Here is a 21,490-nt window from a genome sequence, read left to right on the forward strand (position 1 = left end):
GGGAGCTGCGCTGGGCTATACTGGGAGCACTGGTCTGTACTGGGAGCTGCGCTGGGCTATACTGGGAGCACTGGTCCGTACTGGGAGCTGCGCTGGGCGCTCGCGCCCTCTGGCGGCCGAGCGAGGCGCTGCGGGAGAGCCGCGGTGCGGGGAGAGGGGGCGCTGGGGACATGCGGGGGACACGGGCGTACTGGGCTGTACTGGGGTCACTGGGGCACTCCCGGCAGGACCTGGAGTCACCGGAGGTGGGGGGACACTGGGGAGGTACTGGGAGTTCCTTGGGATACTCGGTTTTGCTGCGGTGGCCTCAGTGGCAGTAGGGGGCACTGGGGATGTGAGAGGGGGGCACTGGGAGGCGCAGAGGGACCCAGAGACATTGTGGGGGGCTCACTGCGGATGGGGCGGTAACACAGTAATACTGCAGCCCCCCGGGCGTTGGGAAGGGTTTTTTTTTGGACTGGTGGGGACAGTCCCCACGCAGGAACTGGAATTGTTTGGAACACTGGGATTTCTTCTGTAGTCACTGGGGAGTGTCACCAGTTGGAAACTGGACTACGGGAAGTTTCCTACAGGAAACCCTGTGGAGGGTATGCGGGTATCCCTGAGGACATTGTGCAGATGTTTCTGGAGGGCCTGGGGACGCTGTGGAGGTGATGCTGGGCTGGCCTGGTGGCACTGGGAGTGCACTGGTGAGTGGCTGGGCACACTAAGAAGGGCACGTCAGGGGAATGGGGACATTAGGAGAGGGTTCTGGAAAGGTCCCTGGGGACACAGGACCTGGGGACTGAGGCTGACATTCTATCACTGTTGGGAGCACCCGTGGGGACGCTGGCATGGCTTACTGGGATGGGACAGTGGGCACTGCTCCAGAGCAGGGTGTATGACCAGGTAAGATGGGGACAATGGGGACATTTGCTCCCACTGTGACCAGATCCCAGCAGACACACCATCCCACACCCCAGTTCCAAACCCCTGGGGTCCACAGCAGAGCCGGAGATGGAGATGAATGCCCCAGCCCCAGGGTGGAGGCAAAGCTGGGGGCTGGTCGGGCTGGGGCCCCCCTCCGGCAGAAACGCTGACACCAGGAACCACGGGATTGCTGAGCTCAGCCTGCTGCAGATTGAAGGGGGTTTATCGGGGGGGCCCGGCTTAAGCCCCGGGTGCTGAGCGCAGCCCCTCGGCAGGCGGCCCCCCGGGACCTTGGCCCTGTCCTTGTCGCACACCGGCGGGACGGTGGTGGCAGCGGCGGCGGTGGGCACCGGGAGCGAGCGCTGGAGGCGAAGGGAAGCTGGAGCTCGCTGCCCATCCTGGTGCTGACCTCCAAGGAGCGGGTGGTGAACCGCAGGGCTGCAGGGCTGAGGATGGGAGCCGGCGCCAGTGCCGAGGAGAAGCATTCCCGAGAGCTGGAGAAGAAGCTCAAGGAAGACGCTGAGAAGGACGCCAGGACCGTCAAGCTGCTGCTGCTGGGTAAGGGGGAGACAACACCCTGGGGAACCCATCCTCTGTGCATCTCACCCCAACAGCCCACCCAATGCACCCCTGAAACCTACCAGTGCCCTTCAACCCAACCAGCACACCCCACAGCTGCCCCCCAGACCCGACCAGCCAATCCAGCATTCCCCTGGCCCCGAGATGGACCCCAAAAACCCAAGCAGCCCACCCTCACAGTTCATTGAACATTCTCCTGACTCACCCAGGACCCTTAAAACCAAGCAGCCTACCCCAACATCGCCCCTGCTCCCAGCAGCCCTAAACCAAACCTCCCCATCTCAAGAGCCCACCCAGTGTTTCCCTGATGCCTCCAGCACCTTTAAACCAAACCAGCACAGCCCAGGAGTGCCTCCAACAGCCTCCCACTCCCAAGCATCCCTAAAACAAATCAACCCCTCCCCAGTAAAACACCCAAAGTTTCCCTGAACCCCCTCTAAACCAAATCAGTTCAACAGTCCCCAGGCCCCTTCTCCTAAGCATCCCTAAACCCAGACAGCCCACTCTAGCAGTCCTCTGACCCCCACAGCACCCCTAAAGCCAACCAGTCAACTCCAACAGGCTCCCCATTCCCAGGATCCCCTAACCCAGCTCATCCCAACTGGCTCAACACCCCCTACCAGGCACCCCTGGTACAGCACATCACAGCAGACCATCTCAACAAGAAGATGAGATCCTAAGATCCACCCTAAGGTCCCCTGGTTTCCATATATCCCTGAACCCAACCAGCCCACCTAACATCCCCCCACTCCCAAGTCCCCCAACCCCAACCAAGCCTTAAGAGCTTTCACCAACACTACCTATCACCACCCCACCCCTGCCCCATCCTCCTAGGGACCTCCATGCAACCCATACCACCACCATGTCTGTCCCCAAAGCCCCCTTGTGCTGTGCTCCCAGTCCTTCCCAGTCCCGCAGTGGTGCCTGAGGTTGGGGTGCTGTGTATGTGGTGGGGCCATGAGTGGTGTCACCATTCTCCCTGGACACAACCCCCTGCACAGCCACGAGTTTGGGTCATTGGGTGGTGGGTGGCAGGATTGCTATGCCACCGTGTCCCCAACCCCTCCTTTGCGTTCTTGAGAGTGTCCCTGCCTGAGCCGCTTCAGATCCCATTAGACACAGCAGCTCAGCCTAACCTTAATGCCCCTGGCTCCAGGCTGTTAATCCCCCTGCACACCCTGAGCTATGGGCCTGGCACAGCTCGCAGTGCCCGCAGCCGTGTCAGGCACCAAGGTCCTCAGGGAGCCAGCACGGGGCTCAGCTGGGAGTGCCCACAGCGTGGGCACCACCACGACCTCTGTTCTGTCCCCTTAGGAGCGGGGGAGTCGGGGAAGAGCACCATTGTCAAGCAGATGAAGTAAGTGCCAAGGGGGGACATTTGGTCTTGCCCACCATGCAAAGTGTCTGTCCCACATGGCAGCTGTGGGGTGCCCCATCCCACTATGCCTGATTCTGCCCCATGCCACTGCCACGGGGTGCATCCATCATGTGGCTCAGCTCCATGGCACCTACCACAGCCTCATGCCTGTGATCTTCCCCGGCCAGGATCATCCACCAGGACGGTTACTCACTGGAGGAATGCCTGGAGTTCATTGCCATCATTTACAGCAACACGCTCCAGTCCATGCTGGCTATCGTGCGGGCCATGACCACCCTCAGCATCCAGTATGGGGACACGGCTCGCCAGGTGAGGAGCATTCCATGTCGAGCAGGGCTTCCCCCCAACCCCCAGGCCCCACTGAACCCCTCTCCCTTCACAGGATGATGCCCGTAAGCTGCTGCACCTCTCGGACACCATCGAGGAGGGGACCATGCCTAAGGAGATGTCAGAAATCATCGGACGGCTGTGGAAGGACCCAGGCATCCAAGCCTGCTTTGACCGTGCCTCCGAGTACCAGCTCAATGACTCTGCGGGCTAGTATGTGGGGTCGGGGAGTGTGGGTGGGGGAGGCGTGAGGGGAGTTCCAACTCGTGTCTCATGCCCACTGTGGGCCTGGCCAGCTACCTGTCAGACCTGGAGCGCCTGGTGACCCCCGGCTACGTCCCCACAGAGCAGGATGTGCTGCGTTCCCGCGTCAAAACAACTGGCATCATTGAGACCCAGTTCTCCTTCAAAGACCTTAACTTCAGGTGGGGGCCAGGCCCGCAGTGAGGGCTGGTGCCAGGGGGTGGGCAGGGAGTTGGGGGTGCTGACCCTCCTTTGTCCTGCCCAGGATGTTCGACGTGGGCGGACAGCGCTCCGAGAGGAAGAAGTGGATCCACTGCTTTGAGGGTGTGACCTGCATCATCTTCATCGCAGCTCTCAGTGCCTACGACATGGTCCTTGTGGAGGATGATGAAGTGGTGAGAAATGCTCACACACCCTCTGCTTTGTCCCTGTCACGATTTGGGTGTCACCACGGGGCTGTGTCCCTCCACAGAACCGCATGCATGAGAGCCTGCACCTCTTCAACAGCATCTGCAACCACCGCTACTTTGCCACCACCTCCATCGTCCTCTTCCTCAACAAGAAGGACGTCTTCCTGGAGAAGATCAAGAAGGCCCATCTCAGCATCTGCTTCCCTGACTATGACGGTGAGTGTGGCGGTGGCTGGTGGCGGTGGTGTGCTGCTGGAGGGTTGGGTGCCACCACCCCCGCAGGAGTCCCCCACCAGGTGTCCTCAGCACCCCACGCAAGCGGTGCCACATGAGCCTTGTTGAGGGAGCATGCAAGGTTTACCCACTCGAGGGAGCCCTGGGTAGTCCTGGGCCGGCACTCTGGCGGGGGACAGCAGCCCAGGAAGGGATCCTGCTCACTGCCACACCACCAGGTCCCAACACCTACGACGATGCGGGCAACTACATCAAGCTGCAGTTCCTGGAGCTGAACATGCGGCGGGATGTGAAGGAGATCTACTCCCACATGACCTGCGCCACCGATACCGAGAATGTCAAGTTCGTCTTCGATGCTGTCACTGACATCATCATCAAGGAGAACCTCAAGGACTGCGGGCTGTTCTGAGCCCCAGCCGAGCACCCCCTCCCCTGGGGCCCAGCCCTGCTGCTGACCCCGTCCCACCTCCACAGCCACCTCTGCCTGCCCCAAACCTCTGGGATTTGACCAGCTCAGCTCCAAAGCCACCCCTGGTGAAGAGGGCAGGGGGGGGTGGGGGCACAATCTCACTCCCCCTCCCCACCAACTCTCCCACCAGTCAGCACTGTGGGGCCCCCGGTTCTGCTGGGGGTCTCTGGGGCTCCAGGTCCTAGGGGTACCTGGATGACCCTGGATACTACAGGGTTCTGGATACTTTCGGGTGCTGCAGGTCCCTGGGTAACCCTCAGAGCTGTGGGGTATGGGCGCTCCATTGGGTGCTGAGGGTCCTTGAGTACCCCTTGGAGCAGAGGGGTGTTCAGGAGTCCTGGGTGTCCCTGGATTCCCTTCAGAGCTGAGGGCTGCTGGGGGTTTCCAGATGACCCTTGGCACTGGGGAGACTGGGTGGTTTTGGGTGCCCTTTTGTGCTGGGAGTCCCTGGTACCCCTTGGAGCTGAGGGGTGTCAGGGGTTCCCTCAGGTGCTGGGGAGTCCTAGATGCCCTCTGAAGCTCTGGGTGCTAGGGTGGTTCCTCAGGTGCTGCTGGGTGTCCATGAGTGTCCCCTGGAGCTGGGGGTGCTGGGAGTCTCCAGGAATCCCTCAGAGCTGGGAGTCCTTTGGGTGTGGGGTGTCCATGAGGGATCCCTGGGGCTGGGGGTTCCTGTGGGCTACGGGGTGCAAGGTGTGCTGCATCTCCCTCTGGACTACAGATCACTGGCTGTTCCTGGATACTGGGTGTCCCCAGGGACCGTGTGATACTGGGGATCAGTGCCACCATGCCACTGCTGCAGAGCCAGGGTGTGGTCATGTGTTTGTTCCCACCCCACAACCCCTCCAGGTAGGGCTGAGCTCTGCAGCAGCATCCCAGCTATAACCCCAAGGGTCCCACCACTGCCCTCACCTCCCGTGACCAGAGGCTTCTCCTGACCCCAGGGGGATGCCAACCCACCTTGTGTCCCTCTCCCACCTCTGGGGACCACCCCAGCCCTCCCACAGAGGTGAAGCCCCCCTGCCTACTCCCATGTCACACAGGAGTTTCAGTATATATAACATTTCTCCTTTTTTTTTTTTCCTTTCTACATTTTATTATTTCAAACCATGTGAACAATTCGGTAAAACATCCTGTGGGAAAAGCGAGGCCGCAGGCACCGGCTGAAGGGTCCCCCTGGGCTGGGGGGACAGCGGGGGCCGCTCTGTACAGCAGGCTCTCCTCGCCCAACGCAACAGCTAGCCCTAAAAACTAGGCTTAGAAAGAGGGGGGGGATAGAGGCAGTGGGCAGCACCCCCTGCCCACCCTCCTGCCTGAGCTGCCCGTCGGGATGAGGGCAGCGAGGTGGGGTGGGGTGCAGACCCTCCCCCCCAAAGGCACACGGTTGGGGGGTGGGCTGGCCACAGAGGATGCCACCACCATGTAGCACTTGATGCTTTTAAATAGTTTGGTAAAAAGGTTTCTTTAAAAAGTAACCTGTGCCCAACCGGTGTGGTGTGGTTTTTTTTTGCATGGTTTTGGGTTTGGTTTTGTTGGTTTTTTCTTTTTTTTTTTTTTTCCTTTTTTTCTTTCTTCTTTCTTTCTTTTCTGGTTTACTAAAAGGAATGTCATCGGTCGTGTTTGTGGCTGGGTGGGCACCCCCGAGGGGACCCTGTGCCCCCCGTGCCAGCAACACTTGCAATGTAAACAGTGAGAGCCCCAGGGCTCGGAGTGAATGAAATGGGGACTGGAATGGTTCGGGGGGTACAAACCAAGATTAAAACCTTGACTTCCCTGGAAGGGCAATGCTGGCGAGGAGGACAATGGTGGGGGGCAAACACGTGGGGCAGGGGGTACATGGGCCCTGCCACCGTGCTGGCACTCAAAAAGTCTCTTTATGTGGTGGGCAGAGGAATGAATCCGAAGAGAAGCGGGAGTGGGAGATGGCGTGGTCCTTCCTTTGCAGCTCCTAGGAGAGAACCGGCGTGAGCAGGGGAGGGTCTAGGGACAGGGCAGCCTGCAGATGGCAGGCTGTGCCCATCCCATCCCCAGAGGATGGTCCATGACCACCCCATTTGAGGAGCCACCACTGAGACCACCACCCACCTGGGCAGCACCACCCTCAGAAGAGACCACAATCCTTCAGGTTGTTTTTGATGATGACGTCGGTGACGGCGTCAAAGACAAACTGCACGTTCTTGGTGTCCGTGGCACAGGTGAAGTGGGTGTAAATCTCCTTGGTGTCCTTCCGCTTGTTCAGGTCCTCAAACTTGCTCTGGATGTAGCTGGCTGCCTCATCATACTTGTTGGCTCCTGGGGAAGAAGAGACACTGGGCTGCCCCACAGTTGCCTACAGCCACCAAAGGGTTTGGGCTTGGCTTGGCCCCCCACAGCCACTGTCCTGATGCCGAACTGAGGCTCTGGAGGCAGAATGAGCCTCAGATAACCCCCCTCAGGGCAGCTGCCCGTTGTGTTGCATCCCCCCACATCTTCTCCCAATCTCCTGGGGCACCCCAAATACCACCACACCCCTCAAGCACAGGGGAGCCAGAATCTCTGTCCCTAGCACCTCCTGCTACCCTGCCTGGGGCAAGGCACTGCCCACTGCCCTTGCCAGGAGGGCAGGGGCCACCGAGGGTCCCGATGGTACCTGTGTACTCAGGGAAGCAGATGGTGAGGGAGCTGTGCACGATCTTCTCCTCAAAGAGGTCCTTCTTGTTGAGGAAGAGGATGATGGACGTGTCTGTGAACCACTTGTTATTGCAGATGCTGTCAAACAGTTTCATGCTCTCATGCATCCGGTTCTGGCAGGGAAGATAGCAGCATGAGCTGGGCAGAGACCCCCCCCAGGCAGCACCCACCCCACTGCTCCCTAAAGTGCCACCCCCCCATGCCCCTGCCTGCCTGGGCAGGGGATGCCAACGGCCCAGCAAGGCTTGGGTCACACTGGCCAGGGCATTGGTGGCCACCCCAGCCCCCCACATAGGGGATGGCTCATGACACTGGTTCCATCCCCACGACTCACCATCTCCTCATCTTCAGCCAGCACCAGGTCATAGGCACTCAGGGCCACACAGAAAATGATGGCTGTCACCCCCTCGAAGCAGTGGATCCACTTCTTCCGTTCTGAGCGCTGGCCACCGACATCAAACATCCTGCAGCGGGGGGGTGATGTGGGGATGGGCAGCAGCTCCCAGCCCCACTGCCCTCACCCCATGCCCTGCCTCAGTGTCCCCAGCTGCCTGGAGCAAGAGCAGCACTGGTGTGGGCAGAGCACGGTGGTTCTGCCCCAGGGATTTTGCCAGTACTGAGGGCCTTCCCCGGTTCCAGCTGCCAGGAGTGTCCAGGCTCATTTCCTAGCCAAAGCCAAATCCCTGACGAGGATGCCCTGAGCTGGGGCATTATCAGGCTACCCTTCCCAGGGGGTGTCAGTGTCATGTTCCCCGGAGACCTGCTCCAGAGCAGGCACAGCAGGGGTTTGTCAGATACGTCGGACCAAGGGAGCCAAGTTACTGTGGGCTCAGCAGGATTGTGGCAGCAGCAGGGCTCAAGGATGATCCCAAAGCACTATGTGCCTCTCCCACCACAGGCAGCAGAGGATGCCCTGCCTCCATGGAGAACAGCCCAGAAGTAACATTCCACATCCACTGCCATGCCCACTGCCAACTGCTTGGCTGGCAGGAAGGCTTCCCCACTGGGACACACTGTGTTCCCCCAAGACCACCCCCACTGTCACCTCCAAAGCGCTGCCCTGGCAATGCACAACCAAGTGTTTCCATTCCACAAGGGTGGCATCGTGGTCCCTCCAAGCCCCCTGCATTCAGAGAGGATCCCAGCAGATCTTTCTGACATCAGCTCTGTTGCCATGGGACTAAATCCTCTGGGGATGTGCACAATGGCAGCTTTTTGCCTCCGAAACCAGAGCCCTGATGGTTTCCCGTGGGTTTTCAGTGGAAAGCAACCATGGGGGGCCAGCAGACAGCACTACTACTGCCTGACCCTGAGAGCCCAGCTCCTGCCCAGTGCCCTTCCTGCAGTGGAAGCAGCGTCACAGCAGCAGGAGGAGGGATGCCTTCCCCCTCCCCTCCTCGCCAGAGCCTGGATCCACCCCCTGGCTGAGCTCTGTGAAGTGTTTTTGAGGCTGTTCCAGCTATTTCAGTGGTTTCCGCTCTCTGAGGCAGCAGTTCCCGCCATGAGCAAACCAGGAGGTGGGGGGGAACTGAGTGCATGCAGTGTGCACCCATGGTCCATCCCAGCATGGGGAGGAAGGGTTTTTTTTTTGCTTTCAAAAAGCCAAAAGGGAAAGAGGTCAGACATACTTGAAGTGCAGGTCCTTAAAGGTGAAGTGAGTCTCTACGATGCCCGTGGTCTTCACCCTGGTGCGCAGCACATCCTGCTGGGTGGGGATGTAGTCGGCACGGGCTATCCTCTCCAGGTCGTTCAGGTAGCTGGTGACAAAGAGGAATGGTGCTGTGGGAGCTGGGCCGTGGGGCATGACCCACCCAGATCCCGTGGGACATCCCCACACTGGCGCAGAGTCCCCTGTCCATCCAGCACTGCTCAGTTGGGGAGGGCAGTGCCAAGCTGGGACACACAGCAGAGGTCCCATGTGCATCCTAGGGTCATGTCCCTGCCAGACACAGGCAGGGCAGGATACCAGTGGCCAGGGTGATATGGGACACACAGGACCAAGGGATTCTGGGCAGTGTGCTGGCACTGGAGCCAGGTAGAGGATGCAGTCGGGGCTGGGGGGCTCACCCCGTTTCCCTCAGCTGTTTGCACAGGGGGGAAATGGCAAGAGGAAAATATTCAGTGCTATGGCAACCAGCCGCAGTGCCGGCGGAAACAATCGATGGCGCCACGCCATTTATAGTCAAAAACACAAAGGGACGGCGTCCTGGGAGGAAACGGGAGGTGGGAGAGACAGGGAGCAGTGCCCTGGGGGGCTGCAGGCATCCCGAGCCCCTCGGGGAGCATCGCCTGCCCTGATGCCCACAGGGTCCTGGCAGAGGTGGTGGCCAAGTCCCCAGTGTGCAGCACCCACCGGGACTGATGAGGGCTGCCAGGGGGATCAAGGCGGGTTTTGATTTCTCCAGCTCACATTGCTTTAATTGGGTTACTACAAACGGGCTCCTTTAAGCAAATTAGGCTTGTCTTAATTAAGGCATTTGTGGCCCTGTAATCTGGTGAAAGCCAGATTACAGCCTGCGAGGCCATAGGGATCCTTGGCTCTGACTGCAGCACGGCCACTCGCCAGTTCCTGGGAAAGCCTGCAGCGTGTCAGGGCAAGGTCAGAGCTGGAGGTGCCCCAGGAGCCTGCTGTGGGTGTGAGGGTGGGGGACCTGCACGTTACTGCCACACAGCAGTTCAAAAACAGCCGGAAACACACATGGCCTCCGGCTGACAAAAAACAGGAAACGCCACAGCAGGGCCCTGTGCAGCCACACCACAGGCTCTTGGACATTGCATCAAGCCCCGGGGTGCTGGTGAGCACCACCCTGGCACCCCAAACTCCTGGAACCCCAAGAGGCAGAGGAAGAACAGGAAGGGGACTGCTGTGCTGCAGAGGGCTGGGGCACAGGTGGGCTGTGTGCTGGGCACAGCACAGGGTTCCTCATTCCCAGGCTGATCTGTTCCAGCAGCACCATGGGCATATCATCCCTGTGAGATGGGCAAGGGATCTTGGGGCCAATCTCCACAGGGCTGGAAAAAGGCTGGAGTGACAGCTTGAAGGTGCTCCTAATTAATGGTTGTCCAACCCCTCACCATGTGCTAAACACTCCATAATGGCACTGACAGCAACAGGCACTTGGCAGGCACTGTGCAGATACACCTGCTCCAAGTGTGTGTGCAAGCTCCCCAGCACCTGCTGGGTGTCCTGTGCTCCCAAACCAGCACCCACAGCCAGGGAAATGCCAGTGCTGGCTGGGGAGTGATGGGGCTGAGCAGACAAGGGCTGGGGAAGGCGGGTGTGTGTCTGTCAGGAGGAAGTAAAAGCTGCGGGTGCTGGGGGAAAGAGCCGACAGGAGCTCCTCCAGGTTTGGTGCTTGCCAAGAGCTTTCCTGTAGTCTCTTCCCCACGGTGACCTCAGTGCAAAAGAGAGACCTGACATTGCCATGCATGAGAGGACAGCTGGGGAAACCACTTGCCCTGGGATGGCAGTGAGTCCCAAGTGTGCAGGATCCCAGGTGAGGCCAGGCTTGGTGGGGTGTTCCTGGCACACCATGAGCTCCCCCCACACTGCTTTACCATAAGGGGTCTGGGTGGAGAGGGTAGGAGAGCACTGTGCAAGCTGAACACAGACTCAGCTGTGTTGCTGTCTCCAGCAATGGTACATTAGGCAGATTAATTTTATTTATTAATCTCTTTAAGGATAAACCCAACCAGCTGCAGCAATTTATCTACCTAAACACCAATTTTCTGGGTAATGTACAAGTGTAATGCCAAGTCTTTCTGTATAAAAATAGTTAAAAGAAAAAGAAAAACCTCTTGAGCATCCTACTCATCCTCTTCAGACCTAAGCATCCCCAGGGCTTTCCTTGGGAATTTTTCCTGAAGACCCATGAAGGGTGATGAGGATGGGCAGGACCCTGGCTGTGCTCATGAGTCGGGAGCCAGTGGAAAGCATCTCCTGGGGAAGGGCAGTGGGGACAGAGCAGTGGAAGGAGGGGGATGCCCCAGTGCCCCCCCTTCTAGGGTACGCAGCACCCCGCCAGAGAAGGAAACCGCTTTCGAAACATCCGCCTTCCCAGTTCCACTCCGGCTGAGCCCCAGCACCATGCGGGAAGTGGCAGCACCAGCTCCTAGACCTGGTGAGGGTGAACAGCAGTCCATGGGGGGATTTTAAGCTGCTTGATAAAAGCACTGTGGCTCACAGGCCTGAGCTGAGCTGGGGCAGAGGAGGGGCTACTCACTAGGCAGCAGAGTCGTTCAGCTGGTACTCTCGGGAGCGGTTGAAGCAAGCCTGGACCCCGTTGTCAGCCCACAGTCTCCGGATGACATTGGCCAAGTCCTCCGGCATGATGCCCTGCTCCTCAGCAGTGGAGGAGAGTGCAAACAGCTGCCGAGCATCATCCTGCAGGGAAAAAACAGCTTGAGCACTGGCACGGACTTATCAAAGCTCACTCTGCCCCAAAGGGCCTGATGGGTGCACCCACCAGGGAACAGCAGGGCTTGGGCTGAGCCACCTTTAATCCTAGTCCAGTTTTAGGCACATCTGTTTTGGCCACCAGGAACCCCCATCCCTGCCAGGCACAGTGGAAGCAGGAGGGCACCCACCGCTCTAGAGGAGTCTCCAAAGTCAATCTGCAGGTTCCCCATCGCCTTGATGATAGCCATAATGGACTGGATGGTGTTGCTGTAGACCACAGCTTTGTACTGCCGGCACTCCTCCTCTGAGTAACCATCCTCATGGATGATCCTGGGGCAGGGAAGAGACACAGGCAAGGTCAGCCCTTTGTGGGGTACCCCAGGATGCTGCTCCCTACCCATGCTCTGTGGCAACACCAATGGGGAGCTTTTCCATCAGCCACTAGTTTTGGAGCCTGTGGCCAAGGCCTGAGCAGTGGCAGCCACAGTGACAGTGCAGGGACCACTCACTTCATCTGTTTGACGATGGTGCTCTTCCCAGACTCGCCAGCACCTGTGGAGAAATGAGAAAGGATGAGGTCCTGTCCAAAGCCAGGACCCCTACCCTATTGGGACACCCCCCCAGCACAGGGAAGGAATGCAGCAGGTGCTTCAGCCATTGGAGAAGCAGCATTAGACAGAGCACATGACTGTAGACTGTATGTGCACTGGAAATGTGAGGACCAAGAAAGAGGGAACATAAGGAGAGCCTGGGGGGTCCTCGCAATATTTCCCAAGGGAAGAAATGACACCTGCTCTGGGCCAGGAAAACGGCATCAACATACTAACATTTTCCCCACAGTCCTAGCATGCCACAGCTGACTGGCAATCCTGGTTTTGGCTGAACCTGGGGACTCCCTGTGATAAGGGGGCTGAGCTCTGCCCATCACCTGCCTTCCCATCTCCAGGCAAAACATGAGATGCCTCATCCCACATCCCCTCCGTGCTGGGGAACAATGGAGCACCAGCCCCGTTGCATATCCACAGCTGGAGGCAGCAGTGGCCAGCATGCAGGGATGCTTGTGCCACAAGGTGCAGGCAGGGAACTCGAGAATAAATTGCCACCTCCACCAGCCAGCTCAAGCGATCCCAGCGGGCTGAGCCACCCCCGGTTTGGTTCTTAAATAGTGCTCATTTCCCAGCCTGCCAGGTCCTGTGCCCCAGCCTGCTGCGGAGGCGGCTGCCAGCAGGGAAAGCTGATGGCTTTTGGGGTCGCTTTGTTTTTCAGCATCCAAATGCAGGGTTCCATAAGTTCAGCGAGACAGCCAGGGTGCCTAAGGTTCACCTTTCCCCACCCTGTCCCCCCTAGGGACGTCACCCCACGCAGGCGATGTGCAGCTCAGCCCTCCCTCCACAGACTGGGAGCAGGGAAGAAGCAAAGTCACCCTGGCTGCAAGAAAGGGGAAGCCGAAAGGGGAAGCTGAAAGAAAGGGGTATGTCCCTTGTCCCCTCTCTGAGCAGGGAGTGTCACGAGATGGATGAGTGCCTGGCCCATCTTGCCCCAGGACCCCCAGCAGGATGAGACCCCTTTGACTGGGGACCAGAGTGGTCCCTGCCTCCGGGTGCAAATCACCCAAGCCAAGTCCATCCCCATGTTCTCTCACAGACCTTTTTGCAGGTCCCCCCAGTGCTGCCCTTGACCATGGAGCTGCCCTTATAGGGGGTACCAAGCAGGCCTGTGCCAGCATGGCTGCAGAGGAGGCAGAGATTACAGAGAAGGTTAAAAAAAAATTAGGAAAAAAAAAGCACAGATTATGCTAAAATTAACAGAGAAAAACAGGGCCCATCGTGCCAAGCTGAGACATGGTGGCAGGGAACAAACTCCTTCTATGCATGTCCCCAGCCTGAACACCATCCAGGTGACAGGCATGTACCCGCAGGGACATCACTGTGGGCAGTGCTCAGGGCATGGAGCATACTGAGGCTATAGAGACCCTGTATACACCACTCGAGCTCCCTGCTCCACGGTTCCTATGCCGTACGTGCCAAGGGAGGGGCTCTGCTCAGCTCAGAGGTCACTGTTGAGCACAGCAGGGGCTCTGTGGCACTGCTGACCCATCCTCCCCCAGCACCCTCAGGATGCTGACGCGGCACCCGGCACAGCCTGGCCAGCGCTCGTGGTCAGTGCTGGCAACTCCTGCCTGGAGCTGGAGCAGGGGGGAAGGACTCGGAGTAGCCCTTCATTTTTTTCCATTAAATACCTCTGGTTTCTAACACCATCCCGTAGCGCTGGGTCCAGTGGCCAGAGCCAGCAGCATTCACCCAATCCTTTCTCAGTGGGTGCCTGGACGGTGAAACTGAGGCATGTGGCAAGCGAGAACTCGGCTTATCAGCATGTCTTGAGGTGAGGTGCCAGACAGCCGTCCTCAGCTCCTCCACTCTCTGACCCTGTCTGACATTTTCTCTGCCAGGAGGGAACAACCCTGCTGGGGCCTCCTGCTTTCTCCCGGCAGGGTGACAGTCACAGGGTGACCATCACCGACGCTGGCTATTTCCTTGCAAACTTCCTCCACATCTCCCAGCATCTTCCCTGCTCCCTGGGGAAAGCAGCCATGTTCCAAGTCAGCACCCTGCCCAGCAAAAGAAGATTGTACACTTATAGTGAGCAGGAATTTGGATCCGAATTAACAACCCCCCTCCCCACATGGGGACCTCCCCCAGCCCCCTCATACAGTGGAGGGAAAGGGTTTCCAATTCCCGGAAAACCCCAGCTGCTGCCCATTCAGCCCCAAAACAATTCCTGGGCTGGATGCCAACCGCCAGCTTCCACCCTCCAGCCCAGCCCAGGCAGGATGAGGCAGTGTCAGAGAAGCTCTGGACTCCTGTGCCGGCATTGGGGAGGGGGGGATGATGGGGGGGATGGAGACCTCCCCCACTACCATGGGCTGACCCCACGGCTGTGCTTCCTCCAGCCCTGCCTCTCTGCAGGCAGTGCTTGTTCCCAGGGCAGCGCCTGGCAAAAACAGGAGGAGAGCTCTCTCTCAGGCTCATTTCCTCCTTTGTTTGTTAAAAATAATCTTCAAAAATTTAAAATAAGCAAGCAGCTGCCTGGCTCCAGAACTCCCTGCTAATCCACTGGCAAAAATTTTATTGAGCCAACATATATATTTTGCAGCCCATGATTTATGATGCTTTCTGGGCAGCAGATATTTAGTGCAATATATGCACATAGTTCTGGGCAGCACATATGTAATTCCTGTATTTTAGGAGCTGGCCACAGGTTTCAGGATCCACCTCACCCCGCATCACCGACAGGGGATTTTCCATTTTTCCACACGGCACCATCTTTTCAAATATTCAGGCATAGATGGAAGCAATGCATAGCTGGAAAATTCTCATTATGGGGGAAAAGCTGGAATTCAATCCACCAGCAGGTCCAGAGCCATCCCCATCCCCAGCACCCAGAAGCCATCCCCTCCTGCTGTCCCAGCAAGCTTTCCCAGACTGGCAAACAGCAGCTATTATCTGAGCGTGGATTTACAGATGGGTTTTAGTTCTGGATGAATCCGCCAATCCCCTTCCCTGCAGGACAGACAGACAGTTGCAGAGCCCACCCCCCTGGCACCTGTGGGGTCCCCACCATCAAAAGGGACAGACAAAAGGGTTAAAAGCAGAGTTACCCTAAAGATTCAAAAATTAATAACAAAAAGAGATTCCCCTCGACATTTTCCTTCCTACCCAAAATAGATGGAAAATTGCTGCAAAAATAATCACATTTTTTTAAAACCCCACAGTGACACAGGGCGTTTTTCCCAAGGGCCATCCCATTCCAGCACAGGGCTGGCTGCTTCCCAGAAGCCATGCACTGTTGGCTGGTGGAATGCCACGTCCTCAGGCAGGACCTCAAAAAATTGGGGGGTGCAGACCCCCTGTCCAAGTCAGCTGACAGAGATGCAAAAAAAATAAAATAGAAATAAATTTGCAGCACAAGGGATGCTCAGGGCACACAGGGAGGAGGTGGGCTAGGGATAGTTTCCCAAGGGGAGCACAGAAAATGCACCCCCAGTGCCAACAAGGGCCGCTGGTGTTCACATGCTGGACAAAACTATCCTTGTGCTGGGCTTTTTCCAGGAATCCTGAAACTTTGCTGCTCTGTTTCTGCCCCTGCCACGGCCAGAGTGGTCCCTCTCCCTCCACACTACTGCTGCCATGTGCCCCCAGGCCTGGGTGCCATTATCCTGTCCATCCTGCCCTGACAGGATGGGGCCTCACTCTCTGGTACAGCCTGCATGCTGCCGACAGCCGAATCTCCCCCGGTTGGGTTTTCCACCAGCGGGATGGAGAATTACTCAGCTCCCCCAGCTCCGGTGATTCAAGCAGTCTCCGGGCCGGAAACCCGCACTCCGGCCTGGAACAGGAAACCTGATGGCTGCGGAAAGGCCAGGCCAGCCCTGGCAACAGTAACAGTGCTTGGGGACACTGTGATCCCGACCCTGGGTAGGCTCAGACCATGGGACACCTTCTTCCATAAAGCTACAAAGATGTATAGGTGAAGCAATAAATATAGATATAGATGTGCTTTTTGATACATATAAATCAATGTATATATCACTCCATGCAAAAAAGTAAGATGTGTGTATATACAAACACACACAAAAGTTAAAATATAAAATGCATTTCTAATGTACATCTGTAAAAATATATGTTAAAGATATACACATAAGCCTGCTGCTTCCTCTGGGCAAAGCCTAAGTACTCATCTTGGAGCAGACTGCAGCTGCTGGCCCCCAGGACATCACCAGTGGGGGCATTGTAGTGACCCATCCCATCCCAACCTATCCCAAGCCCATACACCAGCTCCAGGGGGTTGGATGTCAGATTCCTCTGGATCTAACAGCACTGAGTTCTTCCCTGGTCCCCCACACTGTGACACCTCCTAGCCCATTGCAAAAAACAGCACTGGGGCTCCCAGAGTCCCCACTGAAGGGAGGACCCAACCCCTCCAACAGCCAGGACTGATGAAGGAGTGGGGATAGAAACAACCCCTAAGACAGGACAAAGCACAGGAAAGCAGGCGGTTCACACAAAACCCAGGGCACTGCTGGGGCCACGCAACCTCTGAAAGTCACAGCTGGTCCCTCCCTTCCTCTATTTTTATGCAAGCCCAAAAAAAAAAAAAAAAAAGCTGCTTTGGAGCCCTACCCAGCACTGTCTGTCCCAGGCAGAATCTGGTACAGGCAGCTCCTATGTGATGTACCCTGGTGCCACCACGCCAGCAAGGGCAGTGTCCTCAACCCAGGGTCTGAACCTAGAGCAAACCCCTGGGGATTAACATCATTAACACATCAGCGCCTTCTCCACCCCTAACACAGCTGAGAAATCCTTTACTTTCCTAATCCTCCAAAGATAACGAATAAGGGGCTTTGAGCACAGCAATGGCTTGCCGCTGCCAACTCTGCATCCCTCTGGAGCACCCCAGCACCCACAGGCAAGGAGGTGGGTTGGCCAGAAAACTGCTGCCCAGCAGAAACAGCCAGTGACGGCAGGGCTTTGTGTTCTAACAATGCCGAGGAGCTGACAGTGGCACCGGGAGGTGTTGGAAGAATGGGGCAGATGCTCCAGGTGCTTTCAGCTGTCAGTGATGGCTCCTGGCCTCTCCCAGCACCAAAACTGTGGGAGACCACTGGTTTCCAGTGGCAGGGAAGGTGACATTCTTTATTTGGGGTGAATTGCTTTGCCAGGGGGATATTGCTTCATCTGGGTTTTCTCCCCATCAGAGACTGGAGCTTTAAACTATCTGGCACACACTCATTTTGCCAGAGCAAACAGCAGAGGAAAACCTGCAGGCACCGAGAGGTGCCACAGCAGGATCAGTGCTGTGCCCACACCTGCAGAGCTGGGGGGTCCAGCTGCCCACTCTGCACCAACAGTGTGTCCATTCCTCCCCAGCTCACCCACCACGGCAGAGGAAAGGCAGGAGGCAGCTCATGGCCACATACAGAGCACAGTACAGATGTGAGACACCTGCAGCAGTCAGCCCCAAGCCTTCTCTGCTCCTACACTCCTGATGCCATCACCACATGCTGCGGATGGTGCCTTCCACACACGCCATGCCCTGCCCAGCTGCGGTGCCACAGCTCCAAAGCTTGGCTGTAGGACACCATGAGCTGCCACCAAAAAATCATGTCATGCCTGGAAGAGGCATCTCTTCATGCCATAGGTCGATGCAGCACAAAGGGTGAAGATGTTTTTCTCTTTAGTTTTTTCCTCCCTTTTGCTGGAGGAGGCAGGAGGGCTGCAGCCCCCACAGAAGACCCTGGAGCTCTGCCTTGCTTAGAGTAACGAGGAGCTGTGGTGCTCACCAAAAAGCATGTGAGGCCTTAGGTCTCCTCAAAGCTTCCCCTGACCATGGAGAAAAAATATAAGCCATATGAAGAGTGAGCAGTAGGGAGGTGGGAGCATCCCCCCAGCACTGCAGTCCCACCTCACAGAGGGGACATGTCAGAAGCAGCAGCCCCCAGGGGGGCAGTGCTGGCCCCACCTGCCCAGCCACTCCCTGCCGGCTTGGGAGGATTTTCCGGCCATGGCTCAGCTCGGAAATGGGCAGCTCTAACTCAAGGCTCTAGAGCTATTGACACCTGAACAGCTGCAAGGGGAAAAAAAACCTTTTTTTAAAATGTACAACAAGAGCCATTTTGCTCTATTTTTGGCTATAGAAAGTAGCTGAGATCAGAAATGCCGCTCGTAAACACTGGCCCCAGCAGATGGGAGTGCGGACATCCTCTTCCTCCTCCTGCCTCCACTTCAGGACAGAGCAAGACCGGGAAAAGGGACGTCAGCCAGTCAGCCTACACCATAATCCTAGTCCCCAGCTGCTCCTCAGTGATTCTCAGCACCAACAGGATGGCCCCTCTCTACCTATGCACCCAGAGCTGACAGCACCAGGGTGATACTGCCTGGATGGTCCTGGATGGTCCCAGGACGCTCCTGAGGCTGGAGGTGCCAAACTCCCTTGGCCAGCTACATCCCCATTACTTCCCACCAGGCAGTGGGCTGAGCTGAGCAGAGCTGGCAGCAAGGCCAGCACTGGAGCAGTTCGTAGCAAAGAGCTACCACGTGCTTCTCCACCATCCCACAAATCCCATGGGGTTTCACTCCCCTCACTCTCCCCTCCACAGAAAAAAGAGGGGCAGTGAATGTGCCCAACCATTTAGCCCCCAGATGGCACAGACCCCCTCCCAATATCCCCACAATGGGTTTTGCTGCCAACACTGCGCATGCCAAGGCAAAAAAAAAACCATCAAAATAAAATAAAATGAAAAGAAAACGCACTCTGATAAAGGAGCGTTTTGAAGCGTTAATTACGTATTTCTCAAGGCAGGCAGGGGTTGAGCAAATAAAGGCCTGCCGGATTTCAGCGTGACTTCCTGCTGCTGGCAGCTTCCTCTGCAGACAGCAGATGAGCCCAAAGACATTTTCTGTCAGCGATCCCTCTGTCCCGCTGCCCCACGGTGCCGTGGGAGCCTCGCACGCTCCCGCCTCGCACCTGGAGCGAGGCCCTCCCTGGGAAATTCGTCAAGGGAATAAAAAGCCCAACTGGGAGTCATTAAGAGAAATAATAAATTAAAATAACGAAGTGCTGCCTTGCCCGCAGGCACAGGGCAGGGCTGTGAACGCCCATGGGAGCATCACCAGGGTGCTTTGAAGAGCTCAAGTGGCCCGTTATCGGTACCAAAATCTAGTGTCCGTGAGGCAGAGAGCCCGTGGGCTGTGGGGGTCCCTGCCCACGGCAGGCAGTGGCCCCGGCCCCCCAAACCCCCACGGAGGGGCTAGGGTGATGGAGAGGCTCGGGCCTGTCCCAGTGTTCCAGTGTCAGCCCTGTTACCTCCATCACAGCCAGAGGCCAGGGTAAGAGGAGCCCAGGAATCCTGGGCAGGTGGGACAGGGTGCCTGAGCTTGCAGAACCTTTGCTGGGGGGGGGTGCATCCAACAGGAGAATGGGGATGCCCCCACCTCTGTCCCAAAGGGATATGTCCAGACTGGACACTGACTGGCAGGGGGGACAGTACCACAGTGCGGTGCCAGCTTCTTCTGGGGAGAACCCCACAGCCCAGGGTGAAGTGGCACCCGCTCTTGAGGGGCACCCAAGGCTTGTTGTAGGGCCAGCACCCCATCGCCAGGGGGATCCCCAAGGCATTAACATCCTGCTCACAGAGGGCTGGGGAAAGAACCCCATTGTGGAGGGGATCCCCAGGTCTGCTGTGGTACAGGGCTCCACTCTTGTGGGGAAACCCTGAGAGTTGGGATGGGGTCAACACCCCACTCCTGGAGGGAATCATTGGGACCTCGGATGGGGTCAACATCCCAGTCCCAGGGGAAATCATTGGGACCTCAAATGGGGTCAACATCCCAGTCCCCGGGGGAATCACTGGGACCGCAGATGGGGTCAACATCCCAATCCTGTGCGGAGAGACACTGGGAGCTGGGATGGGGTCAACATCCCGTTCCTGGGCGGGGCGGAATCCGTGGGAGCTGGGATGAGACCAATAACCCCCTCCTGGAGGGAATCCCTGATATCTCGGGATGGATCAACATCTCACTCCTGGGGGGGGATGCCTGGGACCTGGGATGGGGTCAACACCCGACTCCTGGGGGGAAATCCCGAGGCCTGCTGCCCCATTCATGTGGGGGGAACCCGGAAGCCCGGGGCGGGGCAGGCCCCCCGTTCCCGGGGACATCCCCGGGGCCCGAGATGGAGCCGACAGCTCACTGCGGGGAGAACCCGAAGCCTGGGCTGGGGCCAGCATCCCACTCATGGGGGATCCCCGGAGCGGGGCGGGGCACTCCCGGCGCTGGTACCCAGGATGGCCCCGGGGCAGCGGGGGGCGGAGGCGGCGAGGCCGCCCGGTTCCGGCAGGGCCGGGCCGAGCCGGGCGAAGAAGCCAAGATGGGGGGCCCGGGGGTGGGGCCCGGGGGTCTTACCCAGCAGCAGCAGTTTCACCTCCCGCGCCGCCTTCTCGCCGTCCTCCCGCAGGTTCTTGTCGATCATGCGAGAGCGCTCGGCGGGCGCCTTGTCCTCGGCGCTCACGGTGCAGCCCATGGCGGCGGCGGCGGCGCCTGCCGCGCGCGCCCGCGGCCCTGCCGGCCCGGCCCGCGCCGACAGGCCCCGCCCCGCGCGCCCCGGGGGCGGGGCTAACGGGGCGAGGCAGGGGGGAGGGGCTGCGGGGCGGGGCTGGGGCGGGGTCGGGGGGCGGGGCCCGTCGCTGGCGGCGCGCGGGCCCTCAGGCGGCGGCGGCGGGTAACGGCGGGGGAGGGGCGGGGGGACGCACGGGCTGTGAGGGACAGGAGGGAAAAGGGACACGCCATGTCCCGGGATGGAAATGTGGGTGGGACACGGTGTATCCCGGGCCAAGCGGGCACCGGCCGTGGTGTGCCCCGGAACACACATGGGGTGGGAGATGGAGTCTGGGCGTTGCATTTTGGGGTCCTTTGGGTGCAGAGGAGTTGGTGCAGCCCTGAGAGCAGTGGTTTGGGTGATGCTGTGTTTCAGGGCTACCTTCTGTGCGGACACGGTGTCACAGGATGGTGGCTCTCACTCCTCAGTGTCCCGTGTCCCCTGCCGCTGGAGGAGGGAGCTCCTTGGCAGGTGCTGGGGGTGCCTGTGACAAGGGACTGGGCAGGGTGGGGCATCTCCAGGTCTGTCCCAGGACAGCGGGTCCCTTAGGCACTTGCCCCATGCCCAGCTCCCAGAGATGCTCCCTTAGAAACTAAACCCCCCCCGCTTTTCCCGAGGAGGGGGCCAGGTGTGCCCACTGACCCACAGGCCTGGCCCATGCCCAGGTAGCCACCCTCCCTCCATGCTAGCCCCACAGCAGTGTCTCATGCCTGCCCAGGCCC

At 58.3% G+C, this 21,490-nt stretch overlaps 2 protein-coding genes across 2 annotated transcripts; one reads left to right on the plus strand and one right to left on the minus strand.

Moving 5' to 3' along the window:
- The first annotated feature begins 1,274 nt into the window (after positions 1 to 1,274).
- On the plus strand, positions 1,275 to 4,600 carry GNAT1 (G protein subunit alpha transducin 1). The gene is made up of 8 exons (XM_005522141.2): positions 1,275 to 1,467; positions 2,803 to 2,845; positions 3,034 to 3,175; positions 3,249 to 3,406; positions 3,490 to 3,618; positions 3,702 to 3,831; positions 3,909 to 4,062; positions 4,299 to 4,600. The coding sequence occupies exons 1-8, from the start codon at positions 1,362 to 1,364 to the stop codon at positions 4,487 to 4,489; spliced, it is 1,053 nt and encodes a 350-aa protein (XP_005522198.1). The 5' UTR covers positions 1,275 to 1,361; the 3' UTR covers positions 4,490 to 4,600.
- Positions 4,601 to 5,609: 1,009 nt separating this feature from the next.
- On the minus strand, positions 5,610 to 20,746 carry GNAI2 (G protein subunit alpha i2). The gene is made up of 9 exons (XM_005522140.2): positions 20,576 to 20,746; positions 12,125 to 12,167; positions 11,804 to 11,945; positions 11,440 to 11,600; positions 8,845 to 8,973; positions 7,551 to 7,680; positions 7,176 to 7,329; positions 6,632 to 6,838; positions 5,610 to 6,494 (listed from the first exon to the last, which is right to left on the minus strand). The coding sequence occupies exons 1-8, from the start codon at positions 20,691 to 20,693 to the stop codon at positions 6,648 to 6,650; spliced, it is 1,068 nt and encodes a 355-aa protein (XP_005522197.2). The 5' UTR covers positions 20,694 to 20,746; the 3' UTR covers positions 5,610 to 6,494; positions 6,632 to 6,647.
- Between the last annotated feature and the right edge of the window lie 744 nt (positions 20,747 to 21,490).

The sequence above is a fragment of the Pseudopodoces humilis genome, chromosome 13, assembly GCF_049639895.1.
Source record: "Pseudopodoces humilis isolate 2021_Gansu_Grassland_sample_001 chromosome 13, ASM4963989v1, whole genome shotgun sequence".
Lineage (NCBI taxonomy): Eukaryota > Metazoa > Chordata > Aves > Passeriformes > Paridae > Pseudopodoces > Pseudopodoces humilis.

Excerpts from the sequence above, each read along its gene's own strand:
- GNAT1 (XM_005522141.2), top strand. The coding sequence starts at position 1,362 with ATGGGAGCCGGCGCCAGTGCCGAGGAGAAGCATTCCCGAGAGCTGGAG. Across the intron at positions 2,846-3,033 it reads ACCATTGTCAAGCAGATGAA|GATCATCCACCAGGACGGTT; the intron begins GTAAGTGCCAAG and ends TTCCCCGGCCAG. Across the intron at positions 3,832-3,908 it reads TTGTGGAGGATGATGAAGTG|AACCGCATGCATGAGAGCCT; the intron begins GTGAGAAATGCT and ends GTCCCTCCACAG.
- GNAI2 (XM_005522140.2), bottom strand. The coding sequence starts at position 20,693 with ATGGGCTGCACCGTGAGCGCCGAGGACAAGGCGCCCGCCGAGCGCTCT. Across the intron at positions 11,601-11,803 it reads TTGGAGACTCCTCTAGAGCG|GATGATGCTCGGCAGCTGTT; the intron begins GTGGGTGCCCTC and ends TTTTCCCTGCAG. Across the intron at positions 7,330-7,550 it reads TGGCTGAAGATGAGGAGATG|AACCGGATGCATGAGAGCAT; the intron begins GTGAGTCGTGGG and ends CTTCCCTGCCAG.